The 20,831-nt window shown below is 31.0% G+C and overlaps 3 protein-coding genes across 3 annotated transcripts; 1 reads left to right on the top strand and 2 right to left on the bottom strand.

Annotated features, from left to right (window-relative positions):
* The first annotated feature begins 941 nt into the window (after positions 1-941).
* On the top strand, positions 942-1,827 carry LOC133817395 (signaling peptide TAXIMIN 1). The gene is made up of 2 exons (XM_062249904.1): positions 942-1,285; positions 1,518-1,827. The coding sequence occupies exons 1-2, from the start codon at positions 1,176-1,178 to the stop codon at positions 1,639-1,641; spliced, it is 234 nt and encodes a 77-aa protein (XP_062105888.1). The 5' UTR covers positions 942-1,175; the 3' UTR covers positions 1,642-1,827.
* Positions 1,828-3,813: 1,986 nt separating this feature from the next.
* On the bottom strand, positions 3,814-5,714 carry LOC133817394 (seed biotin-containing protein SBP65). The gene is made up of 2 exons (XM_062249903.1): positions 4,451-5,714; positions 3,814-4,366 (listed from the first exon to the last, which is right to left on the bottom strand). Exons 1-2 carry the CDS (start codon positions 5,576-5,578, stop codon positions 4,085-4,087), a joined length of 1,410 nt encoding a protein of 469 aa, XP_062105887.1. The 5' UTR covers positions 5,579-5,714; the 3' UTR covers positions 3,814-4,084.
* Positions 5,715-11,733: 6,019 nt separating this feature from the next.
* LOC133817393 (protein trichome birefringence-like 39) lies at positions 11,734-15,302 on the bottom strand. Its single transcript, XM_062249902.1, has 5 exons — positions 14,816-15,302; positions 14,541-14,712; positions 13,223-13,398; positions 12,452-12,610; positions 11,734-12,365 (listed from the first exon to the last, which is right to left on the bottom strand). Exons 1-5 carry the CDS (start codon positions 15,133-15,135, stop codon positions 12,074-12,076), a joined length of 1,119 nt encoding a protein of 372 aa, XP_062105886.1. The 5' UTR covers positions 15,136-15,302; the 3' UTR covers positions 11,734-12,073.
* Between the last annotated feature and the right edge of the window lie 5,529 nt (positions 15,303-20,831).

The raw sequence follows: 20,831 nt of genomic DNA, 5'->3' as shown, positions 1-20,831 counted from the left end.
TGCTACTTCTGCTGTTGGCAAAGAAAGATCCAGAGCGTGATCTTGGAGTCTGTATGCCATCTGGTAGTGAAGAGTGGCTCCAATGGAAGTAAGATCTTGGTCAATTCCAGAAAGTTGGACCTCTACTTTGAAAGCATCAGTCAGGCGGTTGTCTTTGAAAACATATTAAAGTTAGGAAACAGTGTAGTTATTAATGTTCCTGCGTTCAATGTAGTTTCTATGGTTACAATGCTTGCATGTTGGTATTTCCTCATTTAGGTGTCGAGCAGACCCATTCGGCAGCCGATTGGAAGGCCCTTTCGACCATGAAGAGAAATAGCTAAGCGAATGACACCAAAATAGATATGGGTGAATCCTTGCGCAATCCACTCGGGAATAAATTTAGGAGGGATTTGTAAAGTGACGAATTGGACCTCAGGAGTAGGTCTCAATTGACACTCGCTGAATTTAGAGGATTTGATATATTCTTTTGGGGCATTTTAGGATGGTTTGATGAGCGTTTTAATGGATTGGGTAAAATGAGTAATGAATTTTGGGAAGATTTGGTATGGGTTGATCAAAGGAAGATTGTTATTGGTAATCTTGTTTTCTTCAAGAATATATGATAGTTTATAAAGAAAGTCAAGTTTGTTGGCTGTGGACTTACGGAAAAATGGGGAAGGAATAAGTGACAAGAGTGATTATAAAAGTATTAGAGTTTACAGAACTTGAAAATGATGTTTCGTTTGCCTAATAAAAAGGATTAGAGTTCACTTTTCAATCCAATTTCCCGACTTTGATTTAGAATCAAATACTATATATATATTTTATTTTTAATCTCTTTTCAAAAGCAAAAGTAAATCAGATTAATTAACATATATTTTTCGTTTCTTTTTTGAAAAGGAACATATATTTCTCATAATAGAGAAATTCTCGAACTTTATCTATTCGTAAGTTGACTTGTATACAAAACCAAACCAATGTGTCGCTCTCCATATTTCATTATCTCGTACTCTACACTCCATTCCAATACCCATTTCAGTATAGAAATTAAACCAAAATAAAAAATAAAAAAATTCCTCTGCTTGGTAGTCTTATTACATATTCAGTCTGTTTCTTCTTCCTCTTTCTCTGTCACATTCAACTACTAGCAAAGAAGAAGGACCAAGTTCTATAACCAAGCATACCCAGAGAAAATGTGCAGCCAAGACGGTGATTGCAGGCCTTTGGGCTTTCTATTGGGTCTTCCCTTTGCTTTTCTCTCTCTCATCTTGTCCATCGTCGGCATCATCATCTGGATCGTCGGGTATAACTCTGTCTACCCTAAAAGCTCTCTTCCTTTTTCTTTTTTCTTCTTTAGATTAAATCCAAAATAAAAAAGATATCATTTTTTTTGGTCTTTCTGTTTTTGGTGCTAAGAATGAGACTTTATCCAATCTGGGCATCTGGGTGTCTGAGATTAATAAATTTTTGTGTTGAATTTGATGGGATTTTTCTAAATCTGATTGGAGTTTAATGGAATGGGAATTTCTGGACAGGTTGGTGTTATCGTGCATATGCCCCTGTTGTTTTTGTGTGACGGTAATAGTGGAGTTGGCTTTGGAGCTTGTGAAGGCCCCAATTCATGTCATGGAATGGTTCACTTCTCAAATCCCTTGTTAATAATAATGTTAATCTGATTCTCTTCATAATCTTATTATTCTTATCTTATTTAATTTACTATGCTTGTGATCTTTATGTAACCTTACCTTGAAAAGTACCATGTGGGTGTATTTGATTCTTATAACTTAACAAGTTCGGTTACATACTTGTATGAGTATACTGTAAATTTGTATGCTTTCCGGGTTCTGTTATTGTGTTATTATTCTTTTTCGGTACACATTAGTTCATATGATCACTTGTTGCATAGATGTTGAATATAAAGCATAAACTTGACAATGAGACAGTTTTTCAAACCAAAAGGGAAAATGATTGAGATGATGAGGAATTTTTTGGCTGTAGAAATTGATGGCCTTTAGATTTGTCCGAAAGAATCTTAATTGGTAAAAAGGCCAAAGGAATAAAGATGAGAGAATACTACTTTTATGTTTAGATAAGTGCTTGATGGCATTGAAACCTTTTGTTTTTCTTCGGAAAACCAGAATTTAAGAACCTACAAAAAAAAAGTTCTTTTGACTATGGTAATTAGTATATTGATATTTTTGTTCACTTCATTATGTATATATATTTTCATTTGTATTTTTTTTCACCTTTTAACTCCTGGTGGTATAGTTTTTTACTTATTCAATTTTGTGGGGAACAACATGTTTCACCAATGTCGATTTGGCTTATCTTTTTCAAATTAGTCCATTGTATTTTAGGGGAAAAGTCCAGAGTGAGATGATGGTTCATCGAGCTAGTGCTTGCATTTTAGGAGCGTGATAAACAAACTTGTGATAATGACTGGCAAACGAGGAAAACGTTTAGCTGAAAATTCTTCAATAATATCTCTATCAATATTTTTTCTTCATTTTAAATTGTTCTTTGCACTGAAAATAATCCAATTATTTCCTCGTATTCCTTGACTCATCTCAACCTTTTCTCTCTCAATTCCTTGAAAATTCCTAGTTGCTCACGCTAATGTCATCCCGAGTTAGAAACAAAGATAAAAAACGAATAATAATATTGACATTATTGAAGGTTTGTCTGATGTTTGGAATGAAGAATAATATTGTGCAAAGTTGAGACCAGATATTATGGATAAGTGATTTTGATTTTCTGTTTTGACGGTAAATTTGGAGAGAAAGGAGAGTAATTATATCCTTTTAGATGACTATACATAACTATGAAATTCCATTATTTTTTTTAATTGAGTGAAATTACTATCTTTTTAATCAGATTTTGAACAATGTGTGAAGAGAGCTTGTTAGTCATTTAAATGTAGAGGTTGTGGATCTTGAATGGTGGGCTCAAAGAGTTAAAAGAACACATCATTGCCTTTTATTTCCTTACCAAACAAGAATGTTATGATTATTATTGCAATTTCCTTCCATTCCTCTCCCTAAAAAAAAGGCTGGTTCTGAGCCAAAATAAATCAACAAACCCATTGTCGGGACTCGGTAAAAGAAATCTTCAAACTGATCGCTATTATTAATTTCGTTTTATTTCCATTTTATGTTAGTAAAAATTAACAATGGAAACAAAACCCTTTTCGCCCATATCATTAAAACTAAAACAAAATACTTTCTAATGAGGTACTTTGGTCGTGGGATTTTTTTTTTTATATATAATGTATTAGTTCCCTCAAGGATAGGGTCTTTTTTCCCAATTCAGTAAATACGTTTTCTTTCACTTTTTTTTTTATTAGAGATGTCCAATTTTCATTAGCTGCACCCTAGTTCGCAGCCGTGATCGAACGTTGAAGAAGAAACCATCAAGCAAAGAAGACCACTTCTGCGTTTAGTTACAAACTTGTGGATTTTTCTCCTAAAAATTTGGTATTTTATTGCGTGACACAAGCAAAACAATTTGAAGTGCTTTGAAAATAATCTTACTTGAAACGTATATTGCAGCCAATTTAGTTCCTACGATTCTATTTTAGATGTTCAATTCCAATGTTTCTTTTTTTTTAAAAAAAAAAACTCGCACAGCAATGTTTAACTTATATCGAGGACAATGATTTTCGTAGGTAACACAACAAAAGAAGACCGGTCTTCCCATGACTATGAAAATATGCCATGCCATTATGAAAGGGAGTCAACCAATCCATTTCATAATCTCCTTGGAAACAAACATCTTGGATAAACAAAGGAGAAGCAAAACCCACCATCATGACATTTTAGTATACAAATTGAATTTACCTAACAAACAAAGTAACTTTATAAAGAACACGGTTCATACAGGAAATTATTTACTGATAGTCAAAATCATGAACAGGAAACTAGAACTATATAATGCAGAAAAGTATATGGACTTTACCCTAAGATTTAACGTGACTCGAATTTATTATTCCAAAAAAGGAAAGACCATGCAAAGGAAAGACTTATTTGCCAAACTTATCATAAGCACCACTCATATTCCTCGATCTGCTTCAAGCTGGTGACTTTCAATGGACTGCGCAAAGCTATTATGACTTGGATCTTTGGTCTCTCTTTTGTTGTGGGTTGACGTCTTCCCCAATGACGAGCTCCTTGGTGGTCTGTGCTATCTCCACTATAGTTTCGCCAATGGCTCCCAGCATACTCGTTCCCTTTGTTGCTCTCTCGTTGCCAAGTTCTTCGACTCCATAGGAGGCTGCTTCCCTGGCCATGTCCTGATCAGATTTTCCTTTGTCTCTCACTTCTGAAGTTTCCATTTCCTGATGCTCTCTCGACTCCTCTTTCTTCTCGCCTTCGCTCTCAAACGTTTCCTTCAAACAAAAACACACAATTATTCAAGATATAACGCATATATACACCACATAGATCGATGCATATAAATCAACTCTGTATACCTGTCCTTCAGTAGACATCTTTTTAGTTTCCAATCCTCTCTGTGCCTCTCCTTTCTTCCGAGCAGTGTACTCCTTTGCAGTCTCACCCGCCGAGAAAGCCATATCCTTAGCGGCAGTGAATGGCACGGCCGCTATCTCCACCGCCTTATGGCCAGCATACTCTGCTGCATCCCTAACAACTCTGGCCGCAGCCTTAGTCCCATCCACAGCCTTCTCGGTGGAGTAATGCGCTGCCGTCCAGCCCGCTGCAGCCGCTTTGTCCTTCACACTAGCTGCCGTTTTGCTCGCATACTCGGCAGCCTCCTTACTAGTGTCCACGGTGGCATCTTTTGCCTCTACTGCTTTCTGCACGGTGTAATCTTTAGCTTTGCCCCCGGTCGACACAGCCGCCTCCTTCGTCTCTGCCGCTTTCTGCTTGGTATAGTCCTTAGCCTTTTCGACCGCCGGCACCGTGTAATCCACGGCAGCCCTGCTTGCGCCAACGATGGTGTCTTTGGCCGCCGCGCCGCCTTGCTGCGCCTTCCCAATGGCGGTTTCTTTCGCAGCATGTCCCTTGTCTACAAGGTTATGTGCATGTTCAAGGCAAGTGTCCTTTGCTTGAGCACCCTTTTCACCAAACTCCTGTTTCACAGATTGTAAAGCCTTCCTATACTTCTCTTCAGCTGCCCGTATCGCGTCATTAGATTTCTGCTGCGCTTCACCTCTAAGCTTCGACATCTCTTCCAACGAGTACTGCTCTTTGTTTCCCTCCGTGCTCTTTCCTTGTTGACTTCCCCCCATTACATTACTCGTCTCTCTGTCCTTATCTCCAGCCTTATCACCTTTGTCCGAAGAACCCTTTTCTTCTCTAGCTCTCACTTCAAACTTCCCCACACCCCTTTTAGCAGCCTCGGCGTCTTTGTCAGGCACCATATTTGCATCCCTCGCCTTATCAAGGTTCGAATCTCTCTGCTTATCCTTATCAGAAAGTGAAACAAACTCATGATGACCATGACTCTCCTCCGAACCTTTAGCTTTCTCAGCTAAACTCTCGAAATGGCTAGTCATCTTTGGTACTCTGTCTTTCTCTACGTTGATACCTCTCTCGTCTTTGGTGTTGTCTCTGCGACTAAGTTGATCAGAAGCCATATACTTCGATTATTTTTAGTGAACCAAAAATTGTACGAACGTAGTACTGTTGTAAATGTCTTGAGCTGTGATTGTTTTTGGTAATGGTGTGAGATTGAATTTGGTTTGGTGTTTTTAAAAAGCAGAGGGAATGGAATGAATGAATGAGGAGAGAGTAATGGATATGCATGGGCGACGGGGTGGGATGACATGTGGAGCAGTAAATGGTGGGATGTCTGAAACGTGTAGGCAGAGTCAGCACACTCGCTTGCTATGAGTGGCACACGTGTGTGACTTGGTTTTGGATCAACATCTAAGAACACTACTTCTATGCTCATGACACGTACGAAATACTTTGGTCTGCCACGTCAGGGGCTTCAACTGCATGACACATGGGCATATCTACTCGAAGTTTGGTATTTATGTTAGCAATTAACCAATTTTGTTTGCTAAAAAAAAACTTAACCAATTCTTTGACTGTAATTGCTAAGGAGTGTTATTGGTGTCCAACATCATAAATCAATGACATATTCTATTATCGAATCTCACTTATTTGAATTTAATAAATATTATGAGGTATTACTAACCAATCGACACCTTATATATTGTTGTACGCCAAATAGTAACTCTACTTTTAAGCATATCTAGATTAGGCTATTACCATACCATACTATACCAGAATCTGGAATGTGCACGTACCTGTTAATTGGAAAATAATAGCTAAAAAGAATTAATTTTATGCAAATTATGCAATATTTTTTCTTTAATAAATGTTAATTTTTTTTTAAATATTCTACTTTATAATCATGTAGGTTGCTTAAACTACACCGACACAATAATTAAAGACGAATCTGCGTGATCTTGAGCAATTGTTCCCTCAATTTATTTTTTAAATTTATATAATTCTTTTTTATATTTTTTTTCACTTGATTTCTCTTAAAAAAAATTATATTATTTTTGCATAAATGCCCTAATATTTTTTCCCCAAATATTTATAGATAATGTAATAAATTTAAAATAATTTTCATCAAATTCATTGTTTTATATTATTTTGTGCAATACATAAATGTGTTTATTAGATAAGAATGTATTTTGCAACAACTCCAAAAGGAGCGCTTTTGAAACGTCCAGTAGTGATTCATGGAGCAAGTCCTTTGACACATCCAAAACGATCGTGGAACTACAAGTTATTGGATGATTTCAAATTCAATTGACAATCAAAATCTATAAATAGCAGTTGTTGACGTTATTAGATTTCGTCAACAATTATTAATTAAGCTTAATCCACAAGTGTATTTTATTAATAAAGAATGTGCACATGTGCAAGTTCTTTTTAGAGTTCGCAATTTAACAGGGTTTTGGCATGCCCAAATTAATTTGCCTTTTATAATAAGTTTCTAACTCTATTTATTGGCTTTGTGATAAGATTAATACCCTCTAATCAGGATTTAGTACATGGAAAATACAATTACCATGTTAATCTTGAATTACAATAGAAAAAATGTACAAAGCATGTTTAAGGTGGTCCTCGAGGAAGCCCAGACCTATTCACCAAGCTAGCTTTGCCTTACAAGTAGCTCCATGAAGACTTCATGTCTACGACCACGATCAAGGTAGTGGTGTTAGTGTCAAGCAGCGCACCACCATATGTTTCCAAATGTGATTATGATCTTGTGACATTCTCTTTGTCTGCTGCACGGAGAGAACACCTATGTTCCCAGGTAACTACCACTAATTAATATCAACGAGAGGTGGACACTCTGCCTCTCATGAGCAAACACGTGGATAGGGGTGCACAAAAAAACTGATAATCCGTCCCGCCTGCCCAACCCATCAAAATATGCTCGCTTTGAACATGCCTATTAAAAAACCTGCTGAAATTAGGTTGGGTTCAATCCAACTCGTCACAAGATATGTTGCAATAATGTAAGGTGAGTCGAACTCGCACCCGCTACTTAATTTTTTTTTTTGTATATATATATTTAAATAATAATCAAAACCTAAAAAGACAACTCATAACGGTTCATTGATGACCCTTTCAATTTGTTTAATGGAAATATTGGATTTTGAAATGTGTAGCATTGTATTCTTTAAATTTATACATATATATTTATATCAGTCCAAAGATTTAACTTTTTAATGAAAGTTTTGGTTGCTATAAAATTAATAATGGTAGCTTAAAAATTGTATATAAAAACTTATTTAGGAAAAATAGATGAAAAAAGAATTAGTGTTACTTGAATTGATGTTTAAATACTAGTGAAATTTTTCATAATAAAACTCAAATTGTTGAAACTATTAATGGGTAGGTTGATAAGTTTAATATTATTTATAATTTGTATGATTTAGATAATTATTATAATTTTTTTGTGAAGTTTTAATTTTATTTTTGAGATACAATAATATTTTATCAAATTATTATTCGTAATGACTTTGATGTGGAATAAGTTTGAATTTTAAAGTCTACAAATTTTGTTTTTTTAAATATCAAAGTTGACAATCTAACCTACCAAAAAAACCACATAAATATGCCTATAAAAAAAACACTCAAACCGTATACTTTTTGGGGAGCTATGAATTCCATTTTTCTAAAACTCCCAAATAAAAAAACCGGCCAACCTGATGAAAGTATGCTCAATGCACCTGTCGTGCTCCCCTACACGTAGATAAGTGCATCTCACAAGCTAATGATCTACTAAAAAATACGATTATCTGTGATAATTGTTCATATACGATATTTTATATTCTCTTTTATTTTTAGCTCTAAGTTGAGAATATTCTAGATTTTGTAAATCCCAAATAATATATATATATATATATATTTAAGAGATATCCCAATAATTCTAGTAGAGAGAGGAAATAGTTTCTTTTGAACAAATTAATTAGTACTTGTTTAAATTTTATTTTTTATTTGTATTTTTGGTTTTGTGTAATATATATGTATATTATTTATTTTTTATCCTATTTTTTATTTGTATATTTTGTATTGTTGATTTTGAAACTATTACCTTTTATTTTAAATTAAAATATACAAAGGATCTAATATTAAATTACACTATCAAAAGTAAGGTTGTGACTTATAGCAATATTCATTTTCCTCTTCTCCCTTTGAAGCCCACTCCACTTTCATAAAAGGGATTTTTTTACAGAAAATGCTTAATGTCACTAAAAAAATTACAGTCAAATTTTTTATTCTTTCAATTTTATGGTTTCAAGGAAATTTTAATAGTTTTGTCTTTTTTTTTTTTATATTGTTTTTAAGTTTTTTTTTTTTGTTGATGTTTAGTTATTCTGATAAATATTAATTTTTTTTGTATTTTTTAAAGTTTATTCTGGGTTGGGTTGATGCAGTGGGTTGTTTTACCAATCGTATTTTTGTAATTATTAAACTTTGAAAACTTGAGTACGTATTTTTGAAAAAAAAAATATTAAGAACCGTAAAAAAGTAAAAAAAAAAAAAGCTAAAGGCATATGTATTTAAGAAAAAAATAAATTGCGGCTAAAATATTTAATATTTTCAAAATGTTGCACTTTTATACCCAATTTTTTTCGCCAGTAAATATACTCAATGTCTTCAAAATGTTACACTTTTATACCCAATTATTTTTTGCGGTAAATATACTCAATGCTTTTAACATGTTGTATTTTTATACCTATTTTTTTTTATTATTTTGAGAAATAATAAGAAAGTGAAAGGAAAATATAGTTTTAATTATATTTTAAATTTTTTTAAAAAAGTATATTTTAAAATAATAGAAAATATTTTTTAATTACTTTTAATCATTTTTTATTAATTTTTAATTTGAATTAGTTATTTTGAGGAATAACAAAAAAAAGAAAATAATTTAAAATTTAAAAAATAATTAAAAACTTATATTTTTTCTTAACTTTCTTATTATTTCTCAAAATAATAAAAAAATAGGTATAAAAGTGTAATATTTTAAAAATATTAAGTATATTTACTACCCAAAAAAATTTAGATATAAAAGTAAAAAGAAATTTAAATATTAAGTATATTTACCACTAAAAAAAATTGAATATAAAAATATAATATTTTAAAAATATTAAGTATTTTAACCACGGTCAACTCTTAAAGAAAAACATAGAGAAACATATATCGGATGTAGCCAGCCCAGCTAAACTTTGCAGTATCCCTCTACAAAGGCCTATAAAAAGAAAATGAGGCCCACATCAATAGATGCATGTTGAAAATGAAAGCCCATACTCGTTTTCTTTCCCCCAAATTGGCATCATCATATGATTCCTCTCACTTTTTGATTCATCCCATCAAATATGAGTATGTACATATTTATATGTGAAAATTACATATTATATGGGAATTTTAATAGATTTTGCAAAAATATGGCTTTTTTTCAAGAAAAGTTAATCTATGGCTTTTTTGTTTTAATTTCACTTTTATGGGTTTAATTTCCCATATTTTTGTAATAAAAGTTTGTTTATGCCATATTTTCACTCTTAATCAAGTTTTATGAATTTGGAAAGGTATGTTTGTAATTTGATTATATTTTTTTAGCTTATTTGATTATTTTTTTATATTAATTTTATATAACTATTTTTATATTAAATTTTTCCATGGTTGTTTTGCAAATTTTTTTTTTGTAATATGAATTGTGTTTATTTTTTTTTTTATTTATTGTAAATATTTTTTTTCCTTTTTTTTAGGTTGTACATTTTTTTTCTTTCAAATTCTGGGTAGGGTAACCAGTTACTTGATTGATCTTAAAAAAAAATCTTAGAGTTAGGTTAAATAACATGCACCAGGAGGGGTAACCAGTTATTCTGAGATGGGTAACTTTCTGCCATAAGAGAGGTAACCAGTTACCTAAGAGGGGTGACGAGTTACTTATATTAAATATGAAAACAAACATCAAATTTGAAGGAAAAAAATGAAAGAACACTTCATTAAAAACGGAAGAATAAGTAACTATGATTTTAGTAACATAAATAACTAGTTACCATAAAGAAACCATAAATATACACACACCAGAACGTGAAAGTAACCAGTTACCCTCATAAATATACACACAAAGAATGTGAAGGTAATCAGTTACCCATTCACGTTTTCAGATTTTTATTAGTTTTCTTTCCAAATTTTGGTATTCCTATAAGTGTTACAGTAAAAAGAAAATGCTGAAAAAATTGATTTGAATTTTTTTTACATATAGTGGAAAAACTATAAAAAAATTACAATAATAAAATATAATAAATAAATAAAAAATAGTAGAATAATTATGTAATGTTAAATAATATGTGTGAAAAAAAAGAAAAAAAAAAGAAATAGAATGAGAAAAGAATAAGTACAAAAATGAAAAAAAAAACAAATGAAATGATGAATGAAAAAAAAAATAGATGAATAAATAAGAATGAAAAGAAGAAGAAGAAAAATAATGAAAAATGAAAAGAAAAAAAAATATGAATAAAAAAATTGGTAGAAAAAATGAAAAAAAAAATAGAAAAAGAAAAAAAAGCTCATATGTGTGAAAAAAGAAAAAAAAATTAAAGGAGAAAATAATAAATACAAAAATGAAAAAAAAATAAAATTAAAAAAAAACTGAAAAAATATGAAAAAAAAAACAATACAAATGAAAGAAAAAAATGGATAAATGAATAAAAATGAAAAAAAAAAAAATACCCCTCTTTTTGCTCATTTGTTTTGATTAATTTTGATTTCCAATATGGGATTAGTTTTCCCATAAACTAAGTTTTTTTAATTAAATTTTCCCATACAAATTAAAGAAAATTAAACACCCATATTTTTACACATTGATGGCTAAAAAGCCATATTTTTTAAAAATCCTCTATTTATATATGGATTTTTTTACATATATATATATATAAATATATATGGATTTCGAACTTTAACAAAAACATTGAAATTAATGTAGTCATGAATCATGATGGCATCAATTACGAATGACATTTAATTACGATCCTAAATCCAAAGCTAATAAATAATCTTTTTTTTTTGTTGCCAACTACCAAAAATTTCAAATCATTATGCATCATCAAGCAAGGGTTAAAACAATCATTAACACATCTGTAGTTACATATTTAACTAGTCAAATCTTATTAAAAACAATATAAAAATTATAAATATAAACATTTATATATTCCCACATCTTGAAAACAAAGCTGTAATGTAAGAGATTCACACATAGTTCATGACTTGCTCTTATGAAACTTACATTTCATTTCAAATAAAAAAGGGTAGTAGTACATCCTTTCCCTACAATATATAGTTCTTCCAATATATAATGCAAAAAAATGAAATTTACAAAATTACAATTTACCATGACTACACCAAACCCCTTTTATTTTCCCTTTCTCACCCCCCTAAACAATACACACGAAAAATGCAAAATACAAGATATTCCTAATTGAAAGGAAACAAAAACATTGGTGAATTTGTCTCCCAATTAATGTTAACAATTAGAAAGAAAGAAAAAAATAGCAATGGCTTTAACTTAGATAACCTAGTGATGATGGTGTTGATGATCAGGTGAAAAGAGCAGCATACATGAGCTCATTCCAAGTGTCTGGCAGTCCGGGAAGGCACCAGTGGCTACAGTCTTGGCCACCGTGGTCGCCGCTGTAGCCCGAGGGATGCCCATCTTTACGGTACTGTGACAGAGTTGTCACGTCTAGTAAGAACACTGGTTTCTTCAGCCTACTCAGCACTTTGTTCACCACCACCGACGCCGAGGGTATTCCTGCTGGGTATCTTACTCCAAAGTATGGAAGTTTCTCTCCTGAACATGATTTTGATGGTTGGTTCCAATCCCTCCCCCTGATCATTTCAAAATCCACAACACATAATAAATATGTATAGTTCATTCTTGATCAGAAAAGTTGATTACAAACAATTTGACTTACTCATAATGTGTGGGAGAGATTCCTTGGAAGAAGACTTTGGTTTTGTAAGGATCAACGTTGATGTTGACCCATCTAGCCCAAGTGGTTAGTCCTTTGTAAAACGCAATTAGACGGTTCATGTCTTTGTACAATTTGTTCCCATCTTGGATGTAATCCCATCTGAAATGTATTAGTTTTATAATTAGTACTTTTATAACATTGTATTAAATTATTGGGATAATACTATTTTTGATCCTCTGTTTTGTTTTTACTAAATAATGTTTGGAACAAACATACATTTTTAGAATTTATATTTCGTAAGTTGTTCAAAATAGTTTTGAATATAACTTCATAAAAATCGATGCCAATTGGAAATCTATGTATTTCCCAAGTCGATGACCATAAAATAAAGTGTAAGGGTAAAATTATTTTAACCAAAAATGGTTATTTTGAACCAATTTACAAGACACAAGGCTAAAAATAATATTTTTCTATACAAAGGGTCTTAGGTCATTTCTAATCAAACCACATATCACCATTTTGGTATTGTTTTCACACCAAATCAATCTCAACCAAACTGCATATTTTTTAATATTTTGGTGATAAGTTACACTATTTTAGTGTTTATGGTAGGAATGGAAAAAAAATTGTGCTAAATTTTACTATTTTGGTGTTGGTTCAAGGCTTTTGTAGATGTAACTGGCCTAAAGTGATATTTAACAAAAAAAAAAGGGTTGAAAATATTATTATTTTTCTAAATTAATTAAATAATATGGTATGTATAGTACTTACGGCTGGGTTCTTCCAGTGTGGGTCCACCAGTGCCAGGTGTTGAAGATCAACATGTCCATCCCTCTCCACCCATTCCCATTCCTGATGGAGCCAAGCTTCAACACTCGTCCCACTCTCTCACTCGCAATATCTACAAGGAATGGCGTGCGATACAGCAGTATCTTCACTCCGTACTCCTGCAAACAACAAAGGTTAAATCTTTATTTATTAACGACTTTGAAACCATAACAATAACAAATTAAAGTTCATATTGGAACTTATATCCACTTACACAGTAACACTGTGTAAAGGGTTATTTATTTTTCACCCTTTATTTCGAAACATGTTACCCACTTTGTAAGATCTGTGAGAAGTGACTTGGTCCAATATTTTAACGAGAAAAGTTGTGTCCCCAGTGTACTCAAGTTAGATATCAATGTAATTGTAAGTAACAACTTGCAAAAGTGGTCCACAGAGGTAGACTCTTTTTACACAACAAACAAAATTTCATCCCCAGTAACAGGGCACACCAAACACAGACAAGTATGGTTTCACACCTTTTATCGATTTGTTTATTATAATGTAACCATGAAACTAATACAGTAGGGTAGCAGTTTCTATATCTGTCAACACTGTTGAATCAAGTTAGCTAAGAAGATCTTTCTGATTCTCTCACATGAAATGCATATCTGTGTTCAGTTTTTGACACGTAACTATGAGAGGAGACCCATGCCATGATGTTTCTACAATAGACTTGTATTGAAACTTGGAAGATGTAAATAGCTTTTTTTTTCTTAACCATCATGATATTTATGTGGGAATACAAAGGAAAGGAAGAGTCTTTATCCTAACGTGAAAACATTTATGACTAAATAGAAAGGACCATCAACAAAATTGAATAACCATAAAGTGAAAATATAACCATAAAAGAAAAAGCACACCACCACTAATCACGGCTGGCTCCACTCTTCAAAAAATTTAAAGCAAAATAATAAGTTGGACCTCACCAGTTCAGAATATTACTTCTACTCTATCAAACATAATACCCCGTTCAATTAAAATTTGGACCTAAAAAAGTGCAAGAGAGAACCATATTGAAAAACAGCCTCATACTATTTTCTACTTCTACTTTGTACAAACTCCAAAAAAAATTAAAGTTTAAAGAACAGTAACTTTACCTTGTGAAAAAGAGTTCAAAGAGACAGGTAAAGTAGAGCAAATATTCACGCACTAAAACCAGCAATGATTGCAGACAATTTACACTCACAAAGAAAATAATAATAATAGAAAAGGGGAGAAACAGAGTGAAAAAGCAATAAATAAGTAAAATTTTTTTTACCTCAAATGTGACTGAAGAGAGTCCTTGGGTTCTGATCACTGTGGTTTTGGAATTTGGTACCCATGCATGAATCATACAAGTTAATGATTCCCACTGGTTCTGACTCAGTGAATCACCCACAAACATTATCTTCTTCCCTCTCCATTTCTTCAAGAAATACAACCCATTAAACCTGCAAATATATATACATACATACAATAAGCTTGAGTATATGTACATACCCATTATTTGCCAAGTTTTATCCGAAAAACAAGAGAAAGAGGCGAAAATGGTACCTGGGCAAGACGCAAGAGAAGGGTTGCCATCTGTATTTGAGGTAAGATGTATCGGGTCGGCCGTACTTTTGGCAGTTGAACTCTGGATCTACGAAAGGACAGGTTGAGGCGTCGTAGAGAGGATACGACTTGTCGTATACCCAGGTGCCGCGGTACCAGTTGCATTTCCCTGCCAGTATTCGGGCTACTGAGCTAGAAGAAGAAGAAGAAGAAGAAGAAGCATTATTGAAAGCAATGAAATCCTCTGCTATGGTTTGGTGAGAGAACAAAAACAGAGTCAGAACGAGAAACAGAGGTTTCAATTTCAATGGGAAACCCATTCTCTTGGGTTTCGAGTTTCGACCCAATACAAATATTAAATTTCTCTGAGTCTGAGGCGAGTGAAGAGAAAAAGTTTCTCTCAACCTATTCTTATATAATAATGCATGAGAGGAGCTTTTGGGAGCTTATTTCTCACATGAAATGTGAGAGAAATACTTATTATGTTTTTTTAATTCTAGGAAAACTAAAAAGGAGAAAAAGAAAAAGAGCAAAATTCTTTTTTTTTTAACAGTGGAATATTGTGAATTTGAAAATTTGTTGGAGTCATAATGATGTGGGATTCTAAAAATAATATATGGCCAAACTTCTAGACAGAAATGTATAATCTTTTTCTTCACTTTTTTTTTTATCTCCCAAGAAAGAAACAGACATGACAGGAGGGACTTTCTTTTCTTTTTTTAAGGTAAATTTTCTTTTTTGGTGGGGTGATTCAATAACTTTAATATATGAAAGAAAGAAGATATTTTTTTTAAAGGGTATGAGAGAAAGAAGACTAATACATGCCAAATTGTCATATTTGACCCTCAATATTTATATATATAATCATGTCCATGTAACTTTGTGGGTTTATTATACAAAGTTTCATTACTATATCTCATTATTCCTCACCTATCCCAGTTCTGTACCAATTTAAGTCACCATGCATTGATAGGTAGTTCTCTTTTCTAAAATAATATATATATACTATGTATATAGGTTTAATAAATTTCTATTCCTTATGTATGCCAATATAAAAGCGTTAATTCATTTTTAAATAGGTATTTCCCAACCCCTCCAATCTCCATACATTAATTTCTTTCATTATTCTATACCAAACAAACGGTCCAGTCCAAATTCAAGTCTGCAGTACATTTTTTAATTTATTATTTTTAACACATCAAAAGTTCTCCAGTTTATGTACTACACTTATTAGTTTATATATACATGAACTAATATAATTAATTTAATCCGGTTTATGTAGATAATATATATATATAATTTTAAACGAAAAGAAAGAAAAAAAACAGGGACATGAAGCCCCTTTTTGCTGAAAATTATGATGCACCTACTATATATATATATATTTAAAATTATTATATGCTGAAGTGAGAGTAGTCTTCGTAGCCAATCACGCATAAGAAAACAATAATTAAATATAGAAAATTTGAAAATAATTAATCATCATGAAAATTTTGATTTGAGTAGCATAATGAATCATATTCTTTTCAGATGTATAAGAAAGAAAACTTTTCAATGGTGAAATACATGAAAATCAGCTTCTCTTTATTTGCTATTGTTTTACTCTACAAAAGGAGAAATATTCTCTTGAGATCAGTATGACTCATTATATAATCGAATATCTGGCCATTATTGCAATATGAATAATAAAGTGGATATGCATATATAAACTTTGTATGCATTTATAATATGTTCATATGATATATTTATATATTTATAGCTTTTGCTCTCTTGTATCATATAGATTCGTCCAGACATATAATTGGTCTGGTTTTCGTTTCATACTACAAATGCTGGGTATGATACGTCAACAAGTTTCTACTGGTTATGTATAGCTATATAGCTAACTCCTTATTCGGTGATGTGCTTTTCATTGCTTTTGCAATTGAAAAAAAAAAAGTATATTATATGATGGTAACTTTTGATTTTAGAGAGAGATAATCATTTCAATTTTCTGATAATTTTTTCTTTACACAAACATGAAAACCATTAGATTTGCGTCTACTTTACTTAAACACAATAGAATAACATGCTATAACATCGCTCCTGCCCTTCAAATATGTACTCTAAAATATTTAATATTATAGAACATAATTAATTAATGTTATTTTTTTTGGCCTTACAGATGATAATCAAAGTTGTATAATGAATAAATATTATTGGAACGAAAGTATCGATCGAAAGAATTTTTATTATAAATATTTGTCTTATTTGTAGGTCTATATATTACGCAAACAACACATTTTTTTAACTTTTTAAAGTACATTAAAAGGATAATAAACTCACTAATTATATAATAGAATAATATAATTACTATATAGGCACCATATATGATCTGACAAAAACTTGAAATTAGATAACAAGACGTCCCAAAAGTCAAGAAATATATATATATATATATAAGTCGATTGTTTAGCTTTTTGAGCCTATAGACCAGGTAAATAATGGAGGCATGTAGAGGTAAAAACAAGGTTAGGGACCAGACCAATGTAGTGTCCTATTTTATATTATATTTTCATTACAATCCAAAACGTACTTAGTGCTGATAGTAACTACACCCTAAAGTGGACTTTTCACAGTTTTATTCCCACCATTATCATGTATTTTTTTCTTTCTCATAAGTCAAAGGTGGGACTAGTACTGTCGTGCACTACTGACTAATAATTTTGCTGAAAAAGAAGTTCTTTCTGGTTTCGAATTATTAGTGTGGGGTAATATATATTTTCAGTCAAACAAAAAGAAGAAAGAAAATTCTATATATCAATTTGTTGGATTGTTATTTTTGGGCTTAATTGTTATATATATATATATATTGATAAAATTAATATTTAAAATATACTTGTACCGGACTATATATAGACTACAATACAACGACTACACACCACCCCCACTTGTTTGAGATTATTAAATTAAAACCTCGATCGTTTTCTAAAGTCGTGATCATCCTCCTATATAGAACGTTTGTTTGTTATTTATTTTATCTGTGAATGACTCGATATTATTGACATAAAATTAAAAAAAATATATAAATTTATATGAATGAAATTGAGTGGTTTTTCCGGAATAATTGAGTTCGTGATTTGTACGTAACAGCACATGCAAATTGACAACATGGCTCGACGAGGGTCGGTCCTGTTCAGCTATATACGTGTCTTATATGTTTTTGTTTTGTTTTTTTGTTTTAGGAGTGTTACATATATGTGTTGATTGGAATTATAATTAGTCAATTTTATAATGTTAAAGAAAGAAAAAAATGGTCATCATCATATGCAGATTAATAATAATAACTCGAACCAAATCTATGACCTAGCCAGCGCTTTGAGCGTTCATGCATGTGGTTTCTGAATAGTGTCGATAGACTCAATTTATAATATCCTACTCATTAGTTCTCTTACAACACACATATATATACACACAAATCTATATTTATATAGAGAGAGAATACTACGTATACTGACTCATATGTTTATTAATTAATAAAACCAAAACATCCATTTATAGTCTTTGCATATATCTTGGAATATATAATATTACACCAGTCTCTCTGATATCCAGGTAAATTTTGTTGTGCGCGGTTTCGGACTTCATTAGATATATTATTAGTTAACGTAGTACTTAAACTATTTGCATGACTTATAATTTAAGATGAATTATACTTCATATAGATATATATATATAGGAATTTAACACTAATTAATAATATCATAAATACTATTGGAGGATTATCCGGTACACCCCTTGTCGTCTTTAGCGTCAGAAGTATTTTCATTATTTTTTTTTTATAGTTATGTATATTGTATTTATTTATAGAACATTCTGCAAATTTTTAGAAAATTTTGAATAATTTACAGTGCCGAAATTAAGGTTCAAACATGTTATTTTCCACGTGCATTAAAAAAAAAACAATCACGTGTGCAACAAACTATTTAAACTTTATTTTCTGTACTGTAAATTATGTAGAATTTTCCAAAGATTTGCATGAAACTCTAAATAACTACAATATACACGACTATAAAAAAAATACACCGAAAGTGCTTTTTAAACCAAAAATTAAAAAATGTGCACCGATGTACCATTTTTGAGGGTGCATTGGAGAACTATACCCAACACTATTTATTAGACTCAATATTATTAATATCAATGATAATTAGAGTACATTATTAATTAAATATGTGTCAACTTTCTATTGAACAAAAGTTATAGAAGAGTACTATATAGCTAATTAATTACTTTTGGGATGGCCGACAACATGTGGGCGACGTTACTCTGCCGATGGCTATGCATGTGCACTCAACTTGATCTGATCGAGATATTATCACTCTATTTTAGTCCTTTACTAACCACTTCATCGAGGTTCCGATAACACATTTTTGTGGGACATACAAAATAGGTATATATTGTGATGAGTTAAGGTATTAACATATTTCTATTATTTGTGTGTGTGTTTATGTATTATTTGTGTGTTTATATATATATATATATAATGTTGAGATTGAGAACCCCAGAGTCTCTTCATGTCCTTGTCTTTTTGGAAAAAAAATCACCTAAATCCGGGGCAATTACAACTAAATCCGTCGTTTTAATTTGTAGTTAATTAAATACTAAAATCACTGATTAAAATAGAAAACTAATTAAGGTGGAGAGAGAGAATATATATTGGGGTTTCTAGCCTTTGAATTTTTATTTATTTTAACACTTCAATATAAGTTAAATTTAATTATGCAAGTGTTGAATATAAATAATATTTTATTTATTAAAAAAAATTATAAACGTAAATTATATAGATAGTGTGTATTATAGTTTTCGGGGACACCCACAAGTTTTTAAAAAAAATCTTAATAATTAAGGGTCTTGAAATCAAAATTCAATCTATTTATTGTACATGCACTTGTTTTGTTTTTTATATGTGTGAAACAAGTTATTAAAATCTTGATTTTAACATTATAAATTTACTAAAAAATTAATGAGAAGTACTCTTTTATAATTACAATAATATATCTCGTCATATAAAAATATTTAAAATGCGGAAAACAAAAAAATTCGTAGTGATTTGTTCAAAGCAGGGTTCCTGTAGAAGTAACTAATATATATATATATATATTTATCAGCTATATATATAAACAAAAGAATATGTCTGATCGGAATCATATTAAGGAAATTGCGTGAAATAAGGATTGGCAAAACACATACATTAATTAATTAAGTTATACGTGTGTGAGTGTGACGCCGGGCCATGCCCGTGTCGATGGTTGTATATATTGTAGGGCCTTAATTATATGGTAGAATAAACCCCACACACACACCAACAACATCAATTATTAATTAAATTTGAGCTTTCTTTTTAAATCATTTGTCTCCTTTCTTCTTTGGTATCACAAATAAAAAGAGAATTTTGTGAGAATGAATTTTTTTAAAAAAATTCATTTGTATTCCAATCTATTTTTAATAATTTTTTTTTGCAAAATAATTTTTGTTCAAAAATGTAATTATCTAAAATTTTCAATTCACTGCATAATTATCTAAATTTTTTTATTAACGGTTTATATTATAGGAAATTTCTTTGGTAGGGCCTTCAAAAAGAGCCATACTGTAGGGCTCTTTTGTGTTCTTAACTTTTGAACAGTTTTCGGCGTGATTTTTTTTATGACTGTGTATATTGTAGTTGTTTAGAGCATCTTGCAAATTTTCAGAAAATTCTGAATAATTTACAGTGCCGAAAACTAAGTTCAAACATGCTATTTTCCACGCGCATAAAAAAATTAGTCACGCGTGCAATAATCTGTTTCGGCACTGTAAATTATTCGGAATTTTCTGAAAATTTGCAGAATGCTCTAAATAACTACAATATACATGGTCATAAAAAAAAATCGCGCCGAAAACTATTCACGAGTTGATAACACAAAAGAGTCTTACGATATGGCTCTTTTTTAAAATCCTACCATATAATTATCTTTTTTATAAAATATTATTTAAAAAA

The sequence above is a fragment of the Humulus lupulus genome, chromosome 2, assembly GCF_963169125.1.
Source record: "Humulus lupulus chromosome 2, drHumLupu1.1, whole genome shotgun sequence".
Taxonomy (NCBI): Eukaryota; Viridiplantae; Streptophyta; class Magnoliopsida; order Rosales; family Cannabaceae; genus Humulus; species Humulus lupulus.
This window is presented reverse-complemented; position numbering and strand designations above follow the sequence as displayed.

Coding starts and splice junctions, on each gene's coding strand:
- LOC133817395 (XM_062249904.1), top strand. CDS start 1,176: ATGTGCAGCCAAGACGGTGATTGCAGGCCTTTGGGCTTTCTATTGGGT. Junction 1,286..1,517: donor ATCATCATCTGGATCGTCGG/GTATAACTCTGT, acceptor ATTTCTGGACAG/GTTGGTGTTATCGTGCATAT.
- LOC133817394 (XM_062249903.1), bottom strand. CDS start 5,578: ATGGCTTCTGATCAACTTAGTCGCAGAGACAACACCAAAGACGAGAGA. Junction 4,367..4,450: donor AGATGTCTACTGAAGGACAG/GTATACAGAGTT, acceptor TTTTGTTTGAAG/GAAACGTTTGAGAGCGAAGG.
- LOC133817393 (XM_062249902.1), bottom strand. CDS start 15,135: ATGGGTTTCCCATTGAAATTGAAACCTCTGTTTCTCGTTCTGACTCTG. Junction 12,611..13,222: donor CACACTGGAAGAACCCAGCC/GTAAGTACTATA, acceptor AATACATTTCAG/ATGGGATTACATCCAAGATG. Junction 12,366..12,451: donor ATCTCTCCCACACATTATGA/GTAAGTCAAATT, acceptor TGAAATGATCAG/GGGGAGGGATTGGAACCAAC.